The 24,736-nt window shown below is 41.4% G+C and overlaps 2 protein-coding genes across 5 annotated transcripts in view; one reads left to right on the top strand and one right to left on the bottom strand.

Annotated features, from left to right (window-relative positions):
- Positions 1–1,897: 1,897 nt before the first annotated feature.
- On the top strand, positions 1,898–23,865 carry emilin2b (elastin microfibril interfacer 2b). The gene is made up of 8 exons (XM_072688025.1): positions 1,898–2,358; positions 4,388–4,510; positions 9,755–9,945; positions 10,093–11,610; positions 21,501–21,668; positions 21,829–21,876; positions 22,091–22,222; positions 22,313–23,865. Exons 1-8 carry the CDS (start codon positions 2,198–2,200, stop codon positions 22,621–22,623), a joined length of 2,652 nt encoding a protein of 883 aa, XP_072544126.1. The 5' UTR covers positions 1,898–2,197; the 3' UTR covers positions 22,624–23,865.
- The window catches only part of LOC140562400 (phosphatidate phosphatase LPIN2-like), a 14,234-nt gene continuing 13,212 nt past the window's right edge, over positions 23,715–24,736 (bottom strand). For 2 of the 4 annotated variants that reach the window (XM_072688018.1, XM_072688019.1), the window contains exons 19-20: positions 24,605–24,708; positions 23,715–24,421 (exon numbers count right to left, since the gene is read on the bottom strand). In XM_072688018.1, coding sequence (XP_072544119.1) covers positions 24,271–24,421; positions 24,605–24,708 — 255 coding nt within the window. In that variant the 3' untranslated portion in view covers positions 23,715–24,270. The remainder of the gene's footprint in view (positions 24,422–24,604; positions 24,709–24,736) is intronic. The other 2 variants (XM_072688023.1, XM_072688022.1) reach the window with 2 other exon arrangements.

The raw sequence follows: 24,736 nt of genomic DNA, 5'->3' as shown, positions 1-24,736 counted from the left end.
ATATCGAAAACATGTTTATGAGCAAAACAAAGCCAAGTGTACAAAAGCACAACTGTCATCAGCACAGACTTTCTGGAAGTCATATGTTCTGCTCTGTAACACTCGAAACAGTCAGCTTCTACTAGCAAATCTTTGTTCCTTACATCAAAATGTGTAAAAGCATAATACTGCCTATTAAACCCTTCTGTAGTCAGTTTATCAGCAACAAAATACACAATACTGTCAACCCAAATGATGTTTACTATCCAAAAACAAGTCCCATTTATTTTGGCTGCAATTACAGACAGTAAAATCAGGCCAGCTCTATACATTGTGTTTATTCAGTAAGAACCCAGTTTGATATGCTGAGCTGAACTGAACTGAATTAGTCTGAAGTGCATTTATAGCTTTTACCCAAATTCTTTGGTCTGCGCTCAACTCGTTTCAAAACTGATGTCTCTCAATGATTTACAAAGACAGCTGCTATCCATTTAAACAAATGACCCATGGCCTGCTTTCTGCTATGTTCTGGTTTCAATATCTAAAATCCAAATGAATTTATGAGAACTATTATTATTGCCACTTACTGGAGTATAGTTTGGTTGAAACAATATTTTAAACAGCTGAACCATCCAAAATGTGCAGTGACTGAAAATGTGGGCTCTCTAACACGGTTTAAGTTATGGAATAAACTAGGAGGTGCTTTGAAGGTGGGACAACGTCAGAGACGACGTCAGCAGCATCTAACCTGGACTAAGGAGAAAAAGAACTGGACTGTTGCTCAGTGGTCCGAAGTCCTCTTTTCAGATGGAAGTGAATTTTGCATTTCATCTGAAAATCAAGGTCCTACAGTCTGAAGGACAAATGGAGAATCAGAGAAGGTGTCTGAAGTCCAGTGTGAAGTTTCCACAGCCTGGGATGGTTTGGGGTGCCATGTCATCTGCGGGTGTTGATCCACTGTGTTTTATTAAGTCCAACGTCAATAAATGTCGTCTACCAGGAGATTTTGGAGCACTTCATGCTTCCATTCTCTGATGGAAGTTTTATGAAGACTACGATTTTGGAAATTTCTTCTTTTCCAGTAGGTCCTAGCACCTGCCCACAGTGCCAGCTACTACCAAATGCTTTGTGCTTAATTGGCCAGCCAACTCTCCGGACCTGAATCCTGTAGAGAATCCATGGGTATTCCATGGGAATTTGTCAAGAGGAACATGAGAAGCACCTGATCCAGCAAAACCGATGAGATGGAGGCCACTGTCAGAGCAACCTGAGCTTCAGTAACATCTTAGCAGTGCCACAAGCTGATTGCATTTATGCCACACCACCATTGATCAGTAATTCATGCTAAAGGAGCCCCAGCGAAGAACTGAGTGTATAAATGAACATACTTGTCAAAAGTTTGACTTTTTTAAATTGTACATCCTTTTCAATACAATATGTTGATCTTATGAAATGCTCTAATCATTTGAGATGCTGGATTTCTTCATGAGCTGCCATATGCCATAATGATGTTTAACCCCTGTTTTTTGTTTTTTTTGTTTTTTTTAAGTGAGCGAAGCCAATGTGCCATTCGTATTATATTTGAAGGACTCTTCTACCAAGAAAGAATCACTTTGGCAAGGTCTAAAGATCCCTCACTTGATGTAAAGGTTCTTTACCCATCTTCATGCTCTCACATCTCCATCGCAAACAGGATTCTTTATGAAACCAAATGTTGTGTACTTCTAAGGCATCCCTCAAAGAACATTTATTTACAGGAGAACAACTGCCTTTACCAAAGAACCATTGAAGAACCACTTCCTTTAAGAGAGCTTCCCTAATGCACTTACCACATGTACTGTTATTTTTAGTCGTTAGACTTTAGAACAGGACTTTTGAACTTACTAAATAGGGCAGGTATGTTTGTGGGCCTGGTATAAGTACTATATTTAAAGTAAGGGCATCATTCGGGGGCTTTTTCTCAAAATGAACTACAATTACAGCAATTTAGTTTAATTTAAAACACAGAGTATCAGTAACTCTCCCATGGATCTGATTACACCATTAAAGCCCATTGGAACTGAAAGAAGAAACAGCCCCAGTGGGGTAATTAGCTCTGGGGGCGGGGCCTTGAAGCCCATCTGTGTTTCCCACAGTCAGGACCCTCAAAAGCCTGCGCTGCTGCGAGCACTCTGAGTGCTGTCTGGCGGTGCCTTCCTGCGTCTTCTGGTGTGTAAAGATGAAGTGTGTGTGTGCGGGTTACACATGGCCGTCCACGGCGACGCTGCTGCTGCTGCTGATGATGATGATGATGGTCCCGCTGATTTCTGGAACTCCGTCCAGGTTCAGTTTATTCCAGGGAGCTCCGTACTCCAGCAACGCTCACCAGCAGAGGAACAAGTGAGTCAGCCTCTCTCTCTCTCTCTCTCTCTCTCTCGCTCTCTCTCGCTCTCTCTCGCTCTCTCTCTCGCTCTCTCTCGCTCTCTCTCTCTCTCTCTCTCGCTCTCTCTCGCTCTCTCTCGCTCTCTCTCTCTCTCTCTCTCGCTCTCTCTCTCTCTCTCTCTCGCTCTCTCGCTCTCTCTCTCTGAACGCATGCAGTTGTGCAATCTGGAGAGAAGCGCGTGAACAGGGGGGTGATGGCAGTGCTGCTGCTGCTGCTGCTGTTCCACCATCACCTTCTGTTAAAGCGCTGCTTTCCAGATTGCGCAACTTCCATTCAGAGTTGCAGAAGCAAACTACTTAAATATAGCCAATTACTTCACCATTTTCACCGAAGTACTTGTTTTTACAAAAAGCAGGTGGTCCACCATTAAGACCCTTTCACTGTGGGTGGGAGTAGCTATAGGTGTCTCCACAGTTCCGTGTAGACCAGCAGTTTGGAGGCTTTTAAAAGTTTTCAAAGTGTTTAAATAATGATAGTTTTACTTACTAAGGGCTGTTGATCAGGATAATGGAGTATTTTTACTGGTTAGATGTGTTTAAGGTGTTTGGTTGATGGGTTTAGCTATACTTCTCAAGTGCTAATAAGCTGCGTATGCATATTTGTGAGGGGATGTTGCTCAATTTAGCCTACGTCCATAACATGACATTATTATTATAATAATATAATATAATAATAATTATTATTATTTGCTTTGCTGTTGCTCACATTTCCTCTATGTTATTATCTGTAATAATAACAATAATAATAATTTGCTCTAATTACTCTAGTTATTATTCTTTTTTGTTTTGGTAGCTACTTTTACTTCTGCTATAGATTATTATTTCATACAATGTTGAGTCCCTTACTGACAGCTAACTATTCATTTGGCTTCTTATTCTGAGCTACTGATTCAGTGAATGGCTGAATCCAGCAGTGTCTTAATGTAAACATACTTTTGCACCATCGTTTCATTCCTTTTCAGTTGTTTCAAATGTTTTCAAGTACAGAAGACTGGTCACCTGGTAAGACTGGTAATTCACTGGTAACATGGCATATTCAGTAACTACCAATAGTAATTCTAAATGCCATATGTCATATGTTACTGTTTAATCTGGAGGATGAATTTAGCTTGGACTAGAGATCCAATAAAGTTTGGACTAAATCCAGGTTTTCCGTCCAGTGGGGGGAAAAAATAGGACGTGTAATTGTTCCGGCCCAACATGAATGGAGTATTCAGGATCCTTCCTGGATCTGCAGCTTGTGGACTTACACTGTGGACTTACACCAAACACAGACCAAACACACGTTTTCTTATCAGTAGTACTCTAATGAGGATGTCTTAATTGTCAACCTTTTTTTTTTTTTTTACCTGTGTGAACAATTGCCTCATATGCCCTGTGTTTATATGTTAATAGGGGTTTCAGGACCTTCTGAGAAGCTAAGCTTTCCTTATGGTGGGAGACTAGAACTATATTTCTGATTAGTATTAGTTCTGACACAATATGAGTAATAACGTCAAAATAATAATAATAATAATATGTTGCCCGTTCACTTTGAAGTGTTAAGTGAGTTTGGGCTTGACTATATCTAGGTTTTCTTTAAAGTGGAAGATTGCTCTGGCCCAACGAGAATGTGTTCTCCAAAATCCCTCTAGAAACTTTGTGTGTGCACTACTGCACAATTTGACATATTGCCAGTTTATTATAACATATTAAAGTGTTAAGTCAACTTATGCCAGACTAAAAACAGGGTTTTCCTTACTGTTAGAGACTACAAATCTATTTCAGATGTGTATGAGTGTTGGCATGGCACATTACATGCTTAATTTTGTTCCCAATATGTTATATCTAGGAAATGTAGAGGATGTGAACGTTCAAGTGTAATTTGGACTTCAAACCAGGATTGTTTGTACACAACTGTATTTGAAATGTTTGGTGTGTGTTTGAGGAATAAATATTAAAATAGTGAAATTCTGTTCTCTTGCATGTTAACATCTCACCCGGGAAGAAACTGGTGTGCGTTCGTGGTGCATAGAAACGTGACCTGTGCTGTGCTGGACACCGAGAGCATTGTGGAGGCCCAGGCTGCCCCATGTCCCCCGCATCTACCCCACTGTGCACAAAGCCTCATGTAAGTACGCCCCCCTCTCCCCCAGAAATGATGGGAAGGGTGGAGAAGAACAAATTTTATAGGTCAACAGGGCACAAACCTGGCTGTCTTGTACTGGAGAGAGCTGAGGTTTGGTCCAGAAATGTGTCACTCTGGGTGTTGGCAGTTTTGTAGAAGCATTCTGTGGAAAGTAAGGCGATATGGAAATTACACAGTACTTGGAGACACTTTCACAAAGTACAATGTGCATTTAGTTCTATGGCCTGATACATTCCCCACACCATTATTTATTATTTACACCTGCGCATAACATGTTTCATGCCTGGATTAGATCACATGGGGACAAATTCTGTTTACATTATAATTGTGTCTCCAGTGTGAGCAGATGAGATGTGATTTTACTCTCTCATAAAAAAATAGTGCACAGTTTCCGACCTGTTACTACGTTATGGTAATGGAAAGTAAGGTGTGTTATGATGAACACAGAGCAAACCTTAAAGTTTTCTACTTAACTTTCCCAAGATTGTGCCACAAAATGCAGTATCTGAACTTTACAATATGCTATCGGGTCTACAAATAGAATTATGGGATGATGATGAACTTTATTGTCTATCATCTCACCATATACAAAGAATGCACCTGATACCCTCTGTGTATGGCACCCCCAGGTGTAAGTATGATGATGGATCATTGATGGTTTAGGGTTGCTAGTAGTCATAGGACTGTTCAGAAAATTTGTGGTATAATGAATTTCTCCAAATGCCAGAAGATTAAAGCCTAAAATCTGTTTGCCTTTGCCAGAAGGCTGAAACTTGGCTGTGGTTGGACCTCTTAGTCAAATAATGACTCCAAACACACATCAAAATCCAAAGGTTTGGCAGTGACCCTCCCCAGAATTTGATGAAATTCCATAAGTAAATACCCACAAGAGTGAAGATATCGGAAATGTCAAAATCTGCAAATGCAAAGCACTACTGATAGAGGCTCAGTGCTATAACTCTCGCCCGTGAATTCTTCACCTGATATTCATTCACAACGGCAGTGCCAGTTTACCGTATATGAAACCTGAAACAGTGTATTCCTAAAGATAACTTTGTATAAAGGGCAGTGTGCGGATTGCCATGGATTTTGAGCAGGAAGCAATGAAAGGCTGATAAATAACAGAATATAAATATGTTATATATGTTATGTAATATAATTATATAATATTTATAAATGTAAGATGTGTTACGTATTACTGTGTATTGGCACATGCTATGTCTGTAGATGCATGTAGACCTTGTTGTTGTCCCGTCCAGTTGTCCCGGCTGAGGGCCTGAATAGCCTGTAGAAAGAAACTCCACTTCATCTAACTGTGCTGGGCTTGAGAGAGCGAAATCTCTTCTCGGAGACCCACAGAGAGAAGAGACCGATGTTGCAATGGCTGAGGTCCTACACTATCTTCCTGGTCATGGTCCAGAAATGCTTGCTGTAGGTGGTCGGCAGGCAGGTCCGGTAGTTCATTACAGATTTTATGCTCAGCTCTTTGCATCACTCTCTGGAGCACCTGTCTATCAAACCATGCTGTGATATAGGACCAACACTGTATGTCCAAATTTTTGTAGTCACCCCTTCTAATGAAGGCAGATGTACAAATGCGCTCACACACAGCTTGTCTAAATCCTGTAGAGAAGTATATCCATTAGACTCTCTGGAGCTAATAGACATAAACCTTTTGGACCTTACTGGACTGTAACTAATTGTCACCAAATTCTCCTTCTGTCTGTCTCTCTTACCCGCGGTCACACACATGCATACACACACACACATTCACTTTGTGACACAAAACTGGGGTCATAAAACATGTCTTAACCCCCTGGATCTATATGACCACAAATCACAGATTCCATTATGTGGGAAATGACCTAAGATAAGATTGGGTTAGATCAGCAGGAGGCTCCTCTAGGGGGGAGAAAGAGGTCAGGCTATAAGTCACCTTGATTGCACTTTGATTGGCGGGTTGTGAATGTCTGTCTAGAAGCCAACTTATTTATGACTTTTACAATGCTAAGGGGACACTCCAGATATGAGTGGTGTGGCATGTGAGGAATGTGGCAAAACGGTGGTCCTAAAAGTGAACTCAAGGGATTTTTTCAGGATTGGGGTCTGTAGCAAGATGAGAAAAAGAAATTGACTATTATCTTCATGCCTGAAAATATATTGACCCAATATTAGGATTGGGTATCGGTCCCAATATTAACAAAATTAGCTGGATTGGGTATCAGATAAGTAGGCCGATCCATGGAACAAGTCCTGTCACTTTAGTTTGATGGTGTGAGACTGCACTAAATAAATAAATAATTAATAAATATCTAATAAAAATAAAATATAAATAAATAAATAAATGACAAATGACAATTTAGTACATTTATATCTGTGTTAACGTATTATAAAAAGTAAATTGAAGTCAATCCTGATGCCTGAAGTCTCTCCCACATGGTGAGGTGTACGGTTTATTAATTCAGCAATGGTATCGGACTGGTATCGGGTATCGACCGATATGCAAAGTTTATGTATCGTGTCAGTATCGGAACTGAAAAAGCTGGATCAGTGCATCACTAGTTATTATTAAATGCATGCTAACTGGGTTTTGTTTTAAATGAATGTACCATAGAACTCTCCATATAGTTCCTGTTTCAGATTGTTGAGTAGTGGTTGGTGTGGCGCAACAGATAACACCAGTCTGCCAGTGAGCCGAGCCATGTGGGAGACTGGGGTTCGATTCCCGGTCTGGGTGACTATGCAGCGCTACACCAATAAGAGTCATTGGGCAAGACTCCTAACCCTACATTGGCCCACCTCTGTAATACCAGCTCTGGAGAAGAGCGTCAGCTAAATACCAGAAATGTAATGTAGAAATGTTGAATGCATAAATGGTTTTTGCATGTTTTAAAAAATTGTGCCATACTGTAAATGGAAAAAAATGTAAGGCACGGCAACTTTAAATGATGACGTAACTGATGACTGAAAGCATGTTTTCATTAATTTAACATAGTTTAATCGAAACTTCTTTTAACACACATTTTTCGTTCTGCATTTCCCACTTAGTCAACAATACGATTCCAGTTGAGCCTCAAAAACATTAGTAAAGCACCTGCAGCTATATGATGGTGGGGTTTTTAGTACATGTCCCCTCCCTCCAATTTGTTCACTGTTTATTCCCATTTACAGATAATGATAGGACTCCTAAAATGACATGGGATAGACCTTTGTATTGTCAGACTACTGACCATGGAGGTCTGTGGTGTTGATGGGATTTGACTTAAGGTCTTCTGTCTCTTGATATGCAGGCAGTTAGACAGTTGCACATGTTCAGCTTGTAAAGAAGAAGGTTCCTAATAGGTTCCTTGAAGTACCTTAAGAGTTTCAAATTGAAGATACTCAAGGAACTTATACTTATACAATGATATGGTGGCACAGTGGCCTAACTGCCTGCTTGCCAAGCATGAGATCATAAGTTCAAATCTCAGCAGGGACTCAGCACTCCATTGTCAAAAGCCACCCAGTCTGGGGACATCATGCGAATAAGTAGTAAACAAACTGAGGGGGAGGGACACAGACTAAACATCTTACTAAACATGTAAGCAAATTCAGCTGCAGCTCGTTTACTAATGTTTTTGAGTTAGCTAAACTCAATGGGCTAGTTTCCCATACAGGGATTAAGCCTAGTCCAGGATTACACAGCATTCTGAGTGGAGATTTTCCATTGAAAGGAAAATACAGTCCAGGACTTGACCTAATCCCTGTCTGGGAAACCAGCCCAACATGTAGTTCTGATCAAACTCTGATGCAGAGTTAGGAGAACTTTACACTAAACTTAGTTGAGTTAACTCCAAAAAAAAAAAAAAAAAAATCAGTTCACTCACCCTTACATTATTTACAGTGTAGTTCTATATAGTAAAGCCAATATATCAGAACTCTTTTGGGCAAAGAGTGTGTCGATAATTTTGCTGAAGGCCTAGGCAGATATAGCACCAGCCCTGTGCTCAGGCCTTTCATTTCTTCCTTACTTTTTGTGGGTGCGTTCCTTAGTCAGACGCCGATTGCTAAAGGGCTCCAGGACATGCAACTTTTATGTGGTGCACTGATGTAAGGCATTCACAAATGACTCTACCCCTATGAGTTTTTACTGTTGGCTTCTGACACTCATATTGCAAGTGCCACTCCCTCCGTGTGTGTGTGCGAGTGTATGAATGAGCTCATGCTCTGCTTCTCTCTTGCTCTGACTCTTTTCCACATCAACACGTTGGTCATTGCCCCCCTCCACAGCCTTGCAAGCTGCTCTCCAGATGTGTGTGTCACAGTTGAATTAAACCATAATAAATTATGTGCCATGTAATAATGCCACACTTTGTTTCTTCCTGAATGTTTGTACTTGTGAACACTGTGAGTAAGGAAGCATGAATTTCTCTGCAGATCGAGCGGTCAGCCACAGCAGATCAGTTACATTTTAGATTCCCCGATAGACTGAAGCCGCCACATTGCTCAGTCCTGCGTTCGTGGCACATGTTCAGCTTGTAATTGAAAGCATTCAATAGGAATGTATAGATCACTTGCCCATCATGGTACATTTATCAGCTTCTCAGAGAAGTACTGCCAATAGAATAAGACTCTCTGGAGCAGATAAACATGAACCTATTGACACCATGCTTATAGCAGTGTAAATGCATCCAAGACGCATGAAATGTCTCTCCAAGACGCATTTCACAACCAAGTATGACTGAAACTTCAGTAATAATTGGCGCGCAGTGAGCGAATTTGCATATTCCGTCCTACAGATATATGTGATTTCAGTCTGACTAACCAGAGACACATTTGACTACCAAGTGAAAATGCGTGTGGCTAAAATCTTATCAGGATATAATCTAGATACTAGTCACATGAAGTGACAGGAGGTAAACAGGGTCTGTGTTTTCTGGAATGATGGTGCTTTATCCAGTACTTTTGGTCTGAGTTGGGGAGTAGAGTGACGAAGTAGGGTGGTCATCCTCCAACATTCTGACCTTCTGTAATGCTGTTGTCGATGAGTGTAATCAACATAACATAAACAGGATAAACATTTTTTTGTAATACCATTGCTTTCAGAAGAAACAGTGAATGTGCAGGTGTCCCAATACTTTTGTGCCTATAGTTTATTATCAGCACATTGGGTTCACTGGGTTAGACACAAAGTACAAAGCTTTTTTATTTGAGATTTTGTCTCATTTTTCATATTTCTGCTCTCAGGTACCGTACTCACATGAGGCCCATGTACAAAGTGGGCTACAAGCAAGTGACCGAGCTGGAGTGGAGATGTTGCCCAGGTTATCGTGGTCACGACTGCATGGAGCTCAAAGATGTTCCATCACCTCCTCGCATTCTCCAGGAACCACAACCAGATCTATCATCCATCCACGGGCAACAACAGAGTGTCCTCGGTAGGCCTTTTAATATGATATAGAGCTTTGTGAAACCTTTTAGATGGAAAATAAAGGATCTTTGCAAGCTTAGAGCTTCTTTCACTCGATGATCATACGTTAGCTATGTCAATTGTGTTTATGTGGTGATTGTGTTATCTCCTGTAGGACCAGAAGTCTTCTCTGGTGGCCAGCCTTGGGCACATCCTGGGCAGAACGGACAAACCCAGCACCCCTGGACTGAGGGTGAAGAGTCTGGAAGACGGAGGGGTCATCACAATAATAATCGGGTTCAGGAGTTAGAAGACGAAGTGCAGCGTCTTTCTCAAACAGTCCTTGACCTGCAGGCTGCCATGACTACTAACAGCGCTAACCTGCGCCTTGACCTCCAAGAAGATGCAAGCAAGATCATTCTGAACCTGCTTGGTAATCTGCGGCAGCCACAAGGTGCCCTGACTGGTGGCACTGAGAGCATCCTACTTCCCTCAGACATCCCACTTTTTCCAGCCACAGATGAGCTTCAGAATCAGGTTACCCATCTGTCCAACACAATCAGCACAAACACCAACTCCATCCAGGACCTGGAGTCTAGATTCCTGCAGCTTGAAGGACATATGAATAAGCTAACAGAGGCAGAGGGTGATACCACGGTTCCACTCCCTTCTTCAGCCTCAGCTACTGACTGCCAATGCCAGGCTTACATCGACCAAAAACTTGAAGCACTCCGTAAGGAGATGCTGGAGGGAATGGACATTAAAATGGCTGATTTGAAAAATGCTTGTGACTACAAGGTGCTGTCAGTCAAGGAGCAGTGTGAAGAGCAAGAGAACTCCTATCTCAGTCTTGCCGAGCTCCTTGACTCCAAAGAGACCGACCTTCGGCAAGAGATCCAGGACCTACGAAGCTTTATTTCAACAAGCTCCCCCTATGGGTTGGAGGTCCCAGAACTACAAATGGAGCTCCAAAACCTGAAAAATGCACAAAATGACTTGACCAGTGCTGTAAATGCAACCATCCTGAAGCAGAAGACTCAGGAAGAGGCACTGGAGGCGAGGGTTAACCTGGCAGAAAAAGGTGCAGAAAGGCATTGTCTCAACCTGGAAGAAAAGATGAGGAGAGAGAGGACAAAGGAAAAGGAGGCACAGACCAAAGCTCTGGACCACAAGATCAATGAAGCTCTACGTGCTTTTGGAGGCGGACAAGCAATACTAACGGGAGATGCAAATAGCCTGCATATATTAGAGCGGGAGCTACACACAGAGAGCCTAAAGGGTGATGTGGACAGTCTCATGGAACAGGTAAAAAAATTGGAGAACTCCGTCAAAACACTCAATCAGTCAGTCAGCCATCAAAACCATACTAATGACCTGTATGACAGGCTAGACAAACTGGAGGAAGATTGTGGGAAGAGCCAAGACTTTGTCAGAAGGCTTGAGGAGATGTTGTCTGGGGTGGACGGACGGGTGTCCAGTGTCGAAAATGTTTGCGGCAGGTTGGAGCCAATGTCAGACAGTCTGAAGAGAATCAAAGATGGACTGAACAAACATGTCAATGGTCTTTGGAACTGCGTTCGACAGCTCAACAGCACCGTCCTCACTCATTCAACGGACATTAACACTTTGAAGGCAAATACCCACATCACAGAGGGCAAACAAGATGGAACCTCCAGCACACCACAGTACACAGGTAAATAGGTAAACATAGTTCTAAATGCTGATATGGTCACAAATGGATCTAAATGTTTATTTACTTTCTTTTACTTACTACTACTTATCAATTATATTGTTATCCACTAAAGAAAACAGTACTTTGACTGTACCGATGAGCCAAAATAGAACAATTGTGTATGTCAAGGTCAAGGATATATTGTATAGACTGTAATTGAACAGTTGGTTCTTGTAGACAACTTGTGGGAGACTGGGGTTTGATTTTCCGTCTGGGTGATTATGCTGCACTACACCAATAAGAGTCCTTGGGCAAGACTCCTAACACTACACTGGCCCACCTCTGTAATACGAGTAACCTTGTAAGTTGCTCTCGACAAGAGCGTCAGCTAAATACCTTAAATGTAAATGTGATATAAAGACCTGAGTGACTTTAAGCTGAACAGTCGATTTTGATGACTTTTAGGATGCAGGAGAAATGGGCAGGTGTGAAGACCTGAATTGAACATTTGGTTCTTGTAGACAACTTCTTGGGTGCAGAAGAAGTGGACAGGTGTGAAGACCTGAGCGGCTTTGACCTGAACAGTTGGTTCTTGTAGGTGACTTCTGGGAAGCATGAGAAATGGCTAGGTGTAAAGACTTTGACCTGAACAATTGGTTCTTGAAGACAATTTCTAGGCCGCAGAAGAAATGGGAAGGTGTACCAACCTGAGCACCTTTGACCTTAACATTTGGTTCTTGTAGGCGACCTCTGGGATGCGGGAGAAATGGCCAGGTGTAAAGACCTGAGCGACTTTGACCTGAACAATTGGTTCTTGAGAACAATTTCTAGGACACAGGAGAAATGGGCAGTTGTACAGACCTAAGCTTCTTTGATCTGAACAGTTGTTTCTTGTAGACAAGTTCTAGGACGCAGGAGCAATGGGCAGATAAGTAAGAACTGCATTGATTTTGATAAGGATCCAATTGCTACGTGTATGGGTTGCATAGCTGCTGACCAGTTAGAGTGCCATTACTTCACCACTGAAAGCACCTAAAATGGAAATATTAGCATTAAACCCAGACTTTGGAGCAGTGAAAGAAGTTCAACTGAGCTGGTAACAGGATGGACTATGAATTTTGATGCTCTGGGCAATTTTGTGATGGAGAAACCCTGTGTTGTTGCAGACCAGGTACTTTTCTCTTTTAGCAGGATAACTGCACACATTGTTTGAGAATGGTTTGAGGAACATGTTAAAGAGCTCAAGGTGTTGCTCAGGCCTCTAAATTACTTAGATCTCAGTTTGAATGTGGTCCACCAAGCAGCTTAGAGGACTTGGATCTGCTGCTAAAGTCTTGGTGACAGATACCATAGGGAGGTTTTAGAGGTCTTGTAGAGTAGATTATTCATGTGGAACTGATGAACACGTTTCATATATACAGATCAGCCATAACATTAACACCACTGATATATGAAGTAAAAAACATTGATTATCTTCATCTACAGAAGCTTCTGTCAAGGAGTGGATATATTAGGCAGCAAGTGAACACAGTCAGTTCTTGAAGGTGATGTGTTAAAAGCAGGGAAAATGGCCCCCTTTGACAAGAAGCAAATTATGACGGCTAGACGATTAGGTCAGAACATCTCAAAACATGAGGCAGGTCTTGTGGGGGTTTTCTGGTATGCAGTGATCAGTAGCTCCCAAAAGTAGTTAAAGAAAGGACGGCCAGTGAACCGGCCACAAGGTCATGGGCCATAGGCTTATTGATGTGAACCATGAAGGCCTCACCTCACAACTTACAGGACTGCTGCTAACACCTTGGTGCCAGATACCACAGGACGCCTTCAGAGGTCTTGTGGAGTCCATGCCAAATGGTCAGATCTGCTGTGGTCAGACTTAATTTTAGTCAGGTGGTGTCAATGCTATGGCTGATCAGTGTATCTCCAAAGCACTGTTCTTTCAGTGTGCTTGAAGGGTCTGCTGTGTATCATCTATTAAATACTTGGCCTCCACCCTGTTTAACATCATAGGACTGTTTGACTGACATGCATAACAACTATTGTTTTAGCTTGTAGGGGTAGGAGATTTCACAAAGAAAGCTTCTAAAGTTTTCAAAGTTTCAAATAACCTTTTTAAGATGTTATGCCATGAATTTCACAATTCCACAGACAGTATTACCCCACAAGGCTCAGTGGCGACATGCATAGCAGGTAACTGGTTGTAAAACTGCAAAATCGGCTCCCATCGAACTGATCAAACCCACATGGCAGAGCGGATAGCTAATCAGGAGGGGACCAACAACATCACAGTAGTTGTGACCAGCTGTGTTTAATAGATATCAGACACTCTATGTCCATGTGGGTGGAGTGTCTGAGGCTGAGGCTAGTATTTGCCAAACCTAAAGTCATTAATTTGCCTAAAAGTAACAACACTGGCAGTAACTGGCCAGATAACTGGCATTTCTCAGAATCTCGACCCTGTGCCATGCACTCCTATGGTTGGGCACCCTGACCAGCAGCTGTGTTCCATCTGGCATTAAAGGGCTAGATTGTGTTTAATGAACTCACCCCTAAAGGTTACTGTTTAGAGACGGATTTCCTTTGAGTGGGGGTATATGTGAGTTTTCGTGTATGGTGTAGGTAGTTCCTCTTCTGTGTATACCCTGATTGGACACACATGTCCGTTCTAACAAGACAGACCCCATACCCCTTGGCTTTTTGTGAAGTGTGTGAATGTGTGTGTTAGAGAGAGAGGGAGGGAGATGGAGAAAAGGCGGCATCTGCTACTCATTTGACCCGTGTGTATGTGTTAGAAGCACAGAACAGATTAGCTAGATCAAAACCCCACACAGGGGGCTAATGGCTTTAGAAACATGAAGGCTAATGATACACTGGCAGCATTTGAAACATTAGAGCTCTTTTAGACTTTTAAGCCCCACTTAGAGATGATTGCTTTAAACATTTTGTTAAACTTACTGTTTTAATTTCCAGCAAGTTTTGTGGATTGATTCTTGAAGACTGATAGCATTTTGAAGGACAGACCAAGACAAAGTGTTTCACAAAGACAGATTTTTAAGGCTACGGTCACAAGTGACTCTGATTACTTTACCCTAATATGACAGATCTGATCTTTTTTCAGGGCTGTGTGGACATGTGAAATCTGATCTTTACACAGCAGATTTGGGTCACTTTCATATGTGCTCCTAAATCGGACGTGTATCCAATTTGTGGGCATGTGACATGAATGGGAACGGTCAGATCGGATCTCTGCATCGGTTAGCTTGTACGCATGTGTGCATGTGCGAGTGCTGTCGCCATCAGCCAGCACTGGCGGCCCAGCAAAACAGAAGCGGAGACGTTTCAGGGACAGCTACAGGTCACTGAAATGTATAAATGTGAACCGCCATTGAATTGATTGACAGGCTTGTAATGTGACCACAGCCTAAGTAAGATGGAAGGCCAAAGTGAGAATCGACCAACTGAAACCTGTGGTGAAACTGCTTTCAAGCTTATTCAGTAATAGTCTACAGTTTACCAGTAATGATGGTAAACCAGCGTGTAAACCAGCGCTGTCCAAGATGTGGACCATGAGCTGAAGTTGGTCTGTTTAGTTGGGCTCACTAAACCCCTAAGCCCACACCCTCACCCAATGAGAGGAAAGAATTATTTTCATACCATACAAAAAATGTATATGTGAAGTATGAATTACATAATAATCCACAAATACACATTTAATATGAAAAATAATACTTATATAAAACCTACCTACATTAAATTTATACTAGAAAAGCCATCAATTCTACATAAAAGTGTGATGACTATTAGAATGTTTGAATGGTTTATATCTGTGATGGAAAACCTCTTGGTTTTATGGTTCCTTAAAGCAATAATTCTGTTTCACACCAAAAAGTTCTATATAGCCCCTTTTCAGTACTATATAAAACCATTTTTGCTCATGTATTTTTATTTATTTGTGTGGTTTTTAATCTTTTTGATCCTCAGCCCCTCACAAACATTGCATTTGGCCCTTCCAACACAAGTGTTCCGGGCATCCCGGTCATTTCTGTGGCTCTGCATGTGACTCTGACATCTCCTGTTTAGCTCTGTCTGTGAATTAGAGACAGGCAGCAGCCCTTCAGCTGTGTAACAGATGAAGTATTCAGGCCCCTTTGCTGCTGTAAAATAACTTTCTTCGAGAACATTTTGTGCATGTGTGCTTATTTGCTAACAAATGCAAACAGGCGCCAGTGATCCGCCCCGCTCTCTTTATTGAGGCTTTATTGCACATATGTGTTTGGGTATGACAGTCGTTCTCTCTGTGTTCTCTCTGTGACCGTTTACTCCGAGTACGGACTCGTCTTCTGCTGTCTGACTCCGTCCACTTTGGACACTTACACAGTTACATATTTATAGACATTTTATCTGAAAGTAGCTGGAGTGTCCTGATTGGCGAACTCCATTTTCAAGTGAAAGCTCGTTAGTTTATCAGCTGAGTGCTGATATGAGCCATACAGTGTGCTTTCAGTTTTGAGTGCCTCTGTGAAACCCCTTTAAACATTTTCCAAGCATCCTGTTTTGCTTATTTTAACAACCTCCATCCCATCTAATATATGAATGACTTGTATATTATTTATAAAATACCAGTCAAGTCTAATCATGTGTCTTCTGATCATTTCTGATCATCACAACATATGCAGTTTATTACATATTTACAGCTTTACAGAAGTTGTCTGTTTGCTACCAATTTTTAAAAAAGTACTAAACAGCTGCTTAGAGGAGCTCCTAATGGGAAAGAATGCACTTAGTTGTATTTATGTTGTCTAATAACATTGTAAAAATACAGACGAATTTATGTACTTACTTAAGCATAATATTAAAGTATTTTAACAGGTTTTATCAATTGCTTGCAAGTAAACTTATGTATACATAAACTTATATATACAGGTACATTTCCTCTGTGTGTTTACTTGTAATGTATAGGTAATGTACTTATCTGGCCTCGGTGAAGGCTGTAAGAGCAAGTTCCCACTTTCTTTGCTGCTGAGTGGGGCTTTATGTAGGCTGAATGCCACTAAGGCAGATTTATACCATCAGCATTTGTGAAGATGGTAATTCTTAATATGTCAGTTAGTCAAAGTCTGTGTCAGAGGTCTTCAAATCTGGACCTGGAATCCATGTTCTAGTCCTGGACTTTGTAATCCTTGGTAGGTGTGACATTATGTGGCCAAACAGTTACATTTACTGTTCCTTTAACTTCCAGTGAAAACACAAACCAAGACTGGAAACTGGATTGACCGTCTTAAAAATATTGTATATTTGTTTTATTCTATTTTTAGTACATTTTAAATACACTCAGTGTAAATGAATTTAAATGGAATAAAAAAACATATGCAATAGTATGTTTATGTTTTACCTGCGTATAAAACTAAAAGTATGTATATATATATGTATATATGTGTATATATATATATATATATATATATATATATATATATATATATATATATATATATACTTTATGTAAAACCTGTTAAAATACTTTAATATTATGCTTAAGTAAGTACATAAATTCTGTTAAAATACTTTAATATTATGCTTAAGTAAGTACAAAAAATATATATATATTTCCAACACCATCGAAGTGTGAAGTGACAAGTCAGGCTTTTGTTCTATTTTTGTACACTTAGAATAAGAATAAGTACACTTTAGTGCAGTGTAGTATAATAAAGTTTACTTGAGGCTACTTTTGTCACTAGGGTTAAGGAGTCTGAGTAATTATAAAGCTTTGACATTTGCATCATAGGATCCTAATGACCTAATGTGGGAACCCTAACAAGCTAATAAACTAGTCCTAACAAGCTTTTATAATTATGTGCTTTTTGCAGACATTCTCTGCTTGTTTTGAGACGTTACGGATGGAAAGTAATTCATATTAATTTACAGCATTCTTTTGTTGTCAGCAGCGATAAACTGCATAACTACTGATGCATTAAAAAAAAGCCTGAGGTTCCTCAGTGGCAGATGTATTAAGAGTCGTTCAGATTCTTTATTCCACCTTTGCACCTTTTGCCAGTGTCACAAACCGCATAGTCAAGTTGTTTGCGCTTAGTTAACAACTCAGCCCAGTTTTGCATGCAGTTTGCACAACACTGAACTATTGGCTATAAGAGCCCATTACTTGTTAGCTAAATAAACGTAACTCCAGTGCCAAATCTTAAAAGGCTAGTTTTGGACGCCAAACATATCTTGGCTGATTGACTACATTTACTGTACGGGGATCATTTATCAGAGGCATGTCTTTAAACTACATTTTTATCATTCTTTGGATTTACTAGCCCTAAAGCATATGCACAGCCTGCCAGTTTATTAAAAGCTCTGTCCCCTTAGTGGTGAAACAAGGAGATTGGGTTTCCACACAAAGCTCCCTCCTGATGTTTCTCAGCTCCTTCAAATCGTCTCTTTTTTCCTTGACCCTACAAGGTCAAAAAATAGGTCCGGTGAAGTATGTAAAAGGTCTGAATATGTTACATGTGTGGATGTGTGTAAGTCAATCCAGCTGGGTGACAGATAGTGTAGTATCTGAGGTCATGGAGAAAGAAGCTGAGCGTTAAATGCAAAGTTACTACTTGGAACACTTCACTTAACTTTTGCTCTCTTTCTGTCACCCCCCAACACACACTCTTTCTTTTTCCACCTCCCTGCCAAGTGCAGACTCATAGTCCTCAGAGAGAAAGGGAGGAGGGGGGCTGTAAATATGCAGTAATGTGGTCATTACTTTGACTCAGTCGCCACGTAATACATGAAATTCAGTCCAAACAGCAGAAGTAGTAAGCGAATGGTAAAGGCTCTTCATCAGTAACTCTGTCAGTTTAAAAGCTTTTGAAGAGAATACCTCCACAGCGAACACTGGGCCTATTCATTGTAGAATATCTATTGAGCAGTAAGTGAACACAGTCAGTTCTTGAAGGTGATGTTGGTGTTAAAAAGCAGGAAAAATGGGCGAGCGTAAGAATCTGAGCCACTTTGACAAGAACCAAACTGTGATGACTAGATGGCTAGACGGGCCAGAGAATCTCCCAAACCTCAGGCAGGTCTGGTGGGGTGTTACTGGTATGCAGTGTCCAGTGCCTAGCAAAAGTGGTTCCAGAAAAGACAACTGGTGAACCAGCACCTTTGGTCGTTGATGCAATCCAGTTACACAACTTACAGGACTTACAGGAGCCAGATACCACAGGACACCTCTAAAGGTCTTGTGGAGTCCATGCCTTGAATGATCAGTTGTGGTGTGGTGGCACAAGTTCTTTAGGCAAGTGTTATGATGGATCGGTGTATACTGTACATTTTATTTTTCCAGATCTCCTTTCCTAGGTCTTGATTTCTGGAATTGAGAAAATTATATGGAAGCAACTCGGTCAATTCTCATGATCTGGAATTGGAATCAGGTCCCGGTCTGGAATTTCTGGAATTGTATTCTGAAAATGCATTAAACATGGCGGGAAAAAACAAAGCTGTGAACTTTGTCCAAGTGTTGCTTCTACTCTAGTAAACTTCCATTTCTTCATACTTCCATTTTTTCCAAAGATGGAAAAAAAAAAAGATAAATCCATAATAAAGAGAAAGCTGCTACTGCAATTAAATGACTACATATTCTAATTTGTTTAAGAATAGATTAATTAATAATGTGGCACAAATAAAGACTGACCTACACAAAATGTAGCTTTGTTAGATTAGAAGAGTAACCTGATTCAGCAAAACACCTACCAAACTGGAACTGTGATTGGTCAGGATGCTCACAACACAGAGTAACATTGGTTATATGTTTACTATGAGACCCTTATTGCAAAGACCAATGGTATCATAGTATATTGCACAGCTGTAATACTGTAGAGGTATGGTATTAGAGCTGTAAAGAACATTGTACTGTATTAGATGTGGCACTAGAGAACTATCTGCTAGAATACTGTAAGCTGGTCTATATGACACAACTTAACAGTGTGATTTGAGATGTGTGTGTGATGATCAAGGTAGCGTCCATTCCTTGTGAGCTACATTAGCATTATCTCCAGCCCAAAAGAAAGAAAAGACTAAACATGTCTAGGTTAATGTCTTGGTTGATGGACATCTGGAGAAAATTACAGACAATTCCGATGCAGGAGTAAAAGTGTTGAATGTGGGACGTTCCGGGAATGCTTTTGGAATCCGTACTGTAAAGTGCTGAGTGCCAATGAGCAGTAAAGCACGACTGCTGGATGACAGAAATGATGAGGGAGCCCCGGCAAGTTTTAATGCTTCCTTAAGAGACCCCATGAAACATGGGACTGAATGAGAAACACACACACACACACAATTTTGTCCGCGTTGTCTTGATCTCCTCATGCATTTATTAACCTCTTAAGTGGGTGTGATGTTAAGTAAGCTCAGCTTTCTAACACATACGTCTTTTCGAACACACACTCAGCACAACCGTTTGCTGGGTATGTATATGTGCTGCTTTAGAGGGAAGGAAATGAGCCACATGGAAATATACGAGCTGCCACGAGCAGCTGGGTCGGGTGCAAATAAAACAAACACATGGTTTTTACGGAGAGGGAAAATGACCACAAATCCCAGCTTCAAAACCGCAAACACGCCTCCTGACCCTAAAAGGACAAATGTAGATCTGCAAAGAACTTTGAGGAGCTGCTACGTCTATAATAATATTTTCATCTGCAAGGTGTAGTTATCTGAATATCTGTATATTATAGCAGAAGGATATCTGCTCCTCCAAGGCAAAGGGTAATAAATGTTGCTCTATAAATCTCAGGATAAAGAGCCCATATTATAACTGTGATGTAGTATGTACTGTTACTAATAGCTGAGTTTACCTGATTTCCAAAAGGCGTGAAGTTAAATATGTAAGAAAAGCTTTACCATTTCAAAATAGGGTCCCCAAGCAAATGTTTGGGCACCTTACTGGTCATTGTTCATCTAAAACAACATCTCTGGTCAGTTATATCCTCCTCAGGGAGTATAACAGCTACATTTAGCAAATGTACACAGCTAACCGTCCTTTAGTTCTTGTTTGGGGGGCTTTTTTAGGCCATGCTAATGGCTTCTAATTCTATGAGATTCCTGTGCCGGCTTGCTGTGCTGCTTTTTTGAGGACTTTCCACAGATATTTGATGCTGTTTAGGTCAGTGGACTGTGGAGGTCCATGGCAAAATATTCACCTTGCCCCTCTTAGGTGGTCCATTGCAGATTGCAGTGTATTTAGGATCAATATCCAGCTGTAGAGGCTTGTTTACAGTTGGTGTGGCGTTCACGTCCAGAATCCATTCTTCCTTCAATCAGGGAAATGTTCCAAATGTGCCGCATGGCCCATCCACCCCAGTGCTTCACAGCTGGAGTGGTGGTGTTCTAAATTCTGCACCCTTTTTTCTCTTAGTAAACCATTTCTCATTGCGACCTAAAGGTTCAGTTTTACCTAAATCAGTCCATATGGCTTGTTTTTAGAATGCATCAGGCTTGTTGGAATGTTCCTGTTTTTTTATTTTCTATGTTGTTTAGATTAAACTGATGTGAGGATGCAGAAAAGGGGTTTCTTCTGATGCCTCTTCCATGAAGGTCATATTTGTGCAGTCATCGCTGCACAGTAGAACAGTGTGCCACAGTTCAGTGCCACCATGCCAGAGTGTGTAAACCCTTGTTTTAAAGCACTTAAACGAACAAACTGCACCCTTTCCCTGACCATATATCCTCATGCACATACACACACACCATTGCACTCTCCATCTGTAATTCTAGGTGTCTGCTAGGTGTGTTTAAGGATGTGTGTGAACCGAAAATCACACCTGTTAAGCCTGTCATTACCGTCATTACGTTCCTAAGCTAGCTTTCTCCTAATTGCACCACTCCTCCCTTTTCTCTCTCTCTCTCTCTCTCTCTTTCTCCAGGTGTTCATGCTGGTATGAAGGACTCAGATGTTGTCATGGCAACAGGTTCCACTCCTCCTTTTGTGGAGTTTGGGGAAGCGGGGCCACCCGGAACTAAGCTTTCATCCCGAACCCCTCAGGGGGCCAATGGCAGTATGACACCTGTTAAGGGCTACGCTGCAGCCCCAGGTGTGTGTGTATGTGTGTGTTTGTGCGTGTGTGTGTGTGTATGTCAAAAACATGTGGCACCTACAGCGTAATCTAAAATAAACGTATAACAATGAAGAGCAATGTGTAAAGGTTTATTGTAACATTGTGCTGAACATGCCTTTTCCTGTGTGTGCTGCAGGCTATCCTGCCATGCCTCCTGCCTCTGTCACACCTCATATTCTTTCAGGTACGTTACACACCTTCTGGTGCTCATTACTGCCATACCAAAACTTCATAAGTGGTTGCTGTCCTTGTTTTTTAATACTGTTTAAAGACCTCACCACCAACAAAACCTACTTAACCTCTATGTACTCAGCAAGAGGTTCTGCCTGCATACTAGAACACACAAGCCATAAGTGTGTGTGTGTGTGTGTGTGTGTGTGTGTGTGTGTGTGTCTCAGGTCATAAGAGCGTGAGTGGTCCTGTATCTTTTTCGGCTGGACTGAACCTTTTACCATTTTCTGGGAACGTTGGCATCATTCGCTTCAACCAAGTGCTGCTGAATGATGGAGGACACTATGACCCACATACAGGTACACACACACACACACTTCAGATGGTTAGATGTGGATGTAGCTGCACACACATGGGCAGAGTGAACCCTCTCTGTGTTTGTTCTGCAGGCATATTCACCGTTCCCACCAACGGACGATACCTGCTGAACGTTGTCATAACAGCCCAAAAGGGAGAACGCCTGGAAGCGGTTCTCTCAGTGGCCAATCGCAGTGTCCAAAGGCTCGATACATCAGGGGGTGTGGCCTCTGCCGAGTGTCTCTGTGGAGGCTCCGCCTCAGCCAACCTCGTCCTCGACCTTAAGCAAGGTCAGAAGGTGGGAGTGGTGATGACATCTGGAGCGCTAGCAATTTCAGCATCCACCGAGGTTCTTTCCACGTTTAGTGGAGTGCTGCTTCACCCACAACCAGCTAAGAGATAACCTTCAGCCAAAGGAACGCGTCAGGGTTCTAGCTCCTGTTTTCAGTGCCTTTTTTAGTGCCACTGACAGAGCTTAAAGAGCACCGGGAGGAAGAGCTCAGCATTTAAATTGGGGGACATATTTTGAAGAGGCTAAATTCTCAGTTGAATGCAGTTTACAGATTAACTTCCTGAAGTTCTGTGTGTGGCACACACTCCAGTTTCCCGCTCTCATGACTGTGTTATGCCCCCCCTTCACACTGTTCTAGAACGTCCTTCCCCCTTTACACTGTTCTAGAACGTCCTTCCCCCTTCACACTGTTCTAGAACGTCCTTCCCCCTTTACACTGTTCTAGAATGTTCTCCCTGTTCACACAGTTCTGGAATAGTCTCCTGTACGTTCTATATTTTTCTTATCCCATTTACACGGTTCTAGATTATTCTCCCTGTTCACACAGTTCTAGAATTTTCTTTCCTCAGACACACGGTTGTAGAATGTTCTTTCCTCAGTCACACGGTTGTAGAATGTTCTTTCCTCAGTCACACGGTTTTAGAATGTTCTTTCCTCAGTCACACGGTTTTAGAATGTTCTTTCCTCAGTCACACGGTTTTAGAATGTTCTTTCCTCAGTCACACAGTTCTAGAATGTTTTTTCCTCATTTACACGGTTCTAGAATGTTTTTTCCTCAGTCACACGGTTCTAGAACGTTCTTTCCTCAGTCACACGGTTCTAGATTAGTCTTTCCTCATTTACACGGTTCTAAAATATTCTTTCCTCAGTTAACGGTTTTAAAATGTTCTCTCCTCAGTCACACGGTTCTAGAATGTTCTTTCCTCATTTACATGGATCTAGAATATTCTTTCCTCAGTCACACGGCTTGACTTCTAGAATGTTGTCCCCCACAGACCAGGCTGTTTTAAAATGGTGTACCTTTTTTGAGGAACTGCAACTCTGAATGTAACACTCGTACTACACCATATTTCATTTTTAAATACTGTGTACTGTGTGTGTTTGTGTGTGTGTGTCAGTATGTATGTGTGTGTGTAAGAGTGTGTGAACGTTTTTTGAAATCCTGTGTAACACTAGACTTTTTTTAATTACTGAAATGAACAGACATACTACAGGACATTTACTGTATCTTACAAACATCACCAGTGTTCAGATGTCTTTTTAAAATATAAATCATTATTGGAAATGAGATGACATATGTAATATTTGTAATGCAAAATATGAACAGTAAAGCTGTTTTTAAAACTGTCAAAATGTTTCTTTTACATTACAACTAAAACAATTTAATAGCCTTAGTCCTCGTACAGTATATTATACTGTAAACCTACATACTAAAGTGCATGCAGCTCTAGTTAAACAGTCATAATCATTTAGAAAAACACTAAACATGATGTTGCCTGCTAGCTCATTATTTGTGCCCATCAGCATTCAGTAGCAATGCACACACACACTATCACACACAGTGTACACACAGCATGCAAATACAGCCTTTATCAAGGCACATTCTGACCTGAAAACGGTCTTTCCCCAAACACTAAATCAATCGTGACATCGGCTTCAAATGCAGAAGCCGCATCAGGGGGGCCTTTAAATACACTCAGACAGCACACAGTTCCAGCCTGACCGATCACCGTAGGTTTTCCACCGTGGCTCAGCCAATCAGAGTAACAGGATCTCTTCCAGACACACCTCAGCTATCGGCTGCCTCCAGTAGCAGAAGGAACTGAATTCTGGGTGAACAAAAGCAGCACTTTGCTCTTTCTCAGCCATAGGAAATACATGATCGACCAGCTCGCTGAGGCGACTGTACCTGCAATGCACACATGGAGAACAACGTCACGAATCTGTCAGTGTTTGGAGTTATGAGTCATGCTGTAAAACAAACTCTGTGAACTCAGTGATTCCTCAGTGACTAGATCATAGATCCTGAATATCACTAATGTAGCAGAAGTCTGTCCAACCAGGGAGTGTTTGACCCTAGTCTTAAACTTACGATGTTTTGTTGCCTCTGGTCAGCTCCTGAATGACCTCTCCTTTAGGGTTTACTGTGAATATGCGGCATGTTGGAACGTGCACATGCTTATAGGCAAACACATCCTGGAAGCACACACACACATGCACACAC

This window comes from Salminus brasiliensis, chromosome 9 (genome assembly GCF_030463535.1).
Source record: "Salminus brasiliensis chromosome 9, fSalBra1.hap2, whole genome shotgun sequence".
Taxonomy (NCBI): domain Eukaryota; kingdom Metazoa; phylum Chordata; class Actinopteri; order Characiformes; family Bryconidae; genus Salminus; species Salminus brasiliensis.
This window is presented reverse-complemented; position numbering and strand designations above follow the sequence as displayed.

Excerpts from the sequence above, each read along its gene's own strand:
- emilin2b (XM_072688025.1), top strand. The coding sequence starts at position 2,198 with ATGAAGTGTGTGTGTGCGGGTTACACATGGCCGTCCACGGCGACGCTG. Across the intron at positions 2,359-4,387 it reads GCTCACCAGCAGAGGAACAA|AAACTGGTGTGCGTTCGTGG; the intron begins GTGAGTCAGCCT and ends TCACCCGGGAAG. Across the intron at positions 21,669-21,828 it reads GGGCTACGCTGCAGCCCCAG|GCTATCCTGCCATGCCTCCT; the intron begins GTGTGTGTGTAT and ends TGTGTGCTGCAG.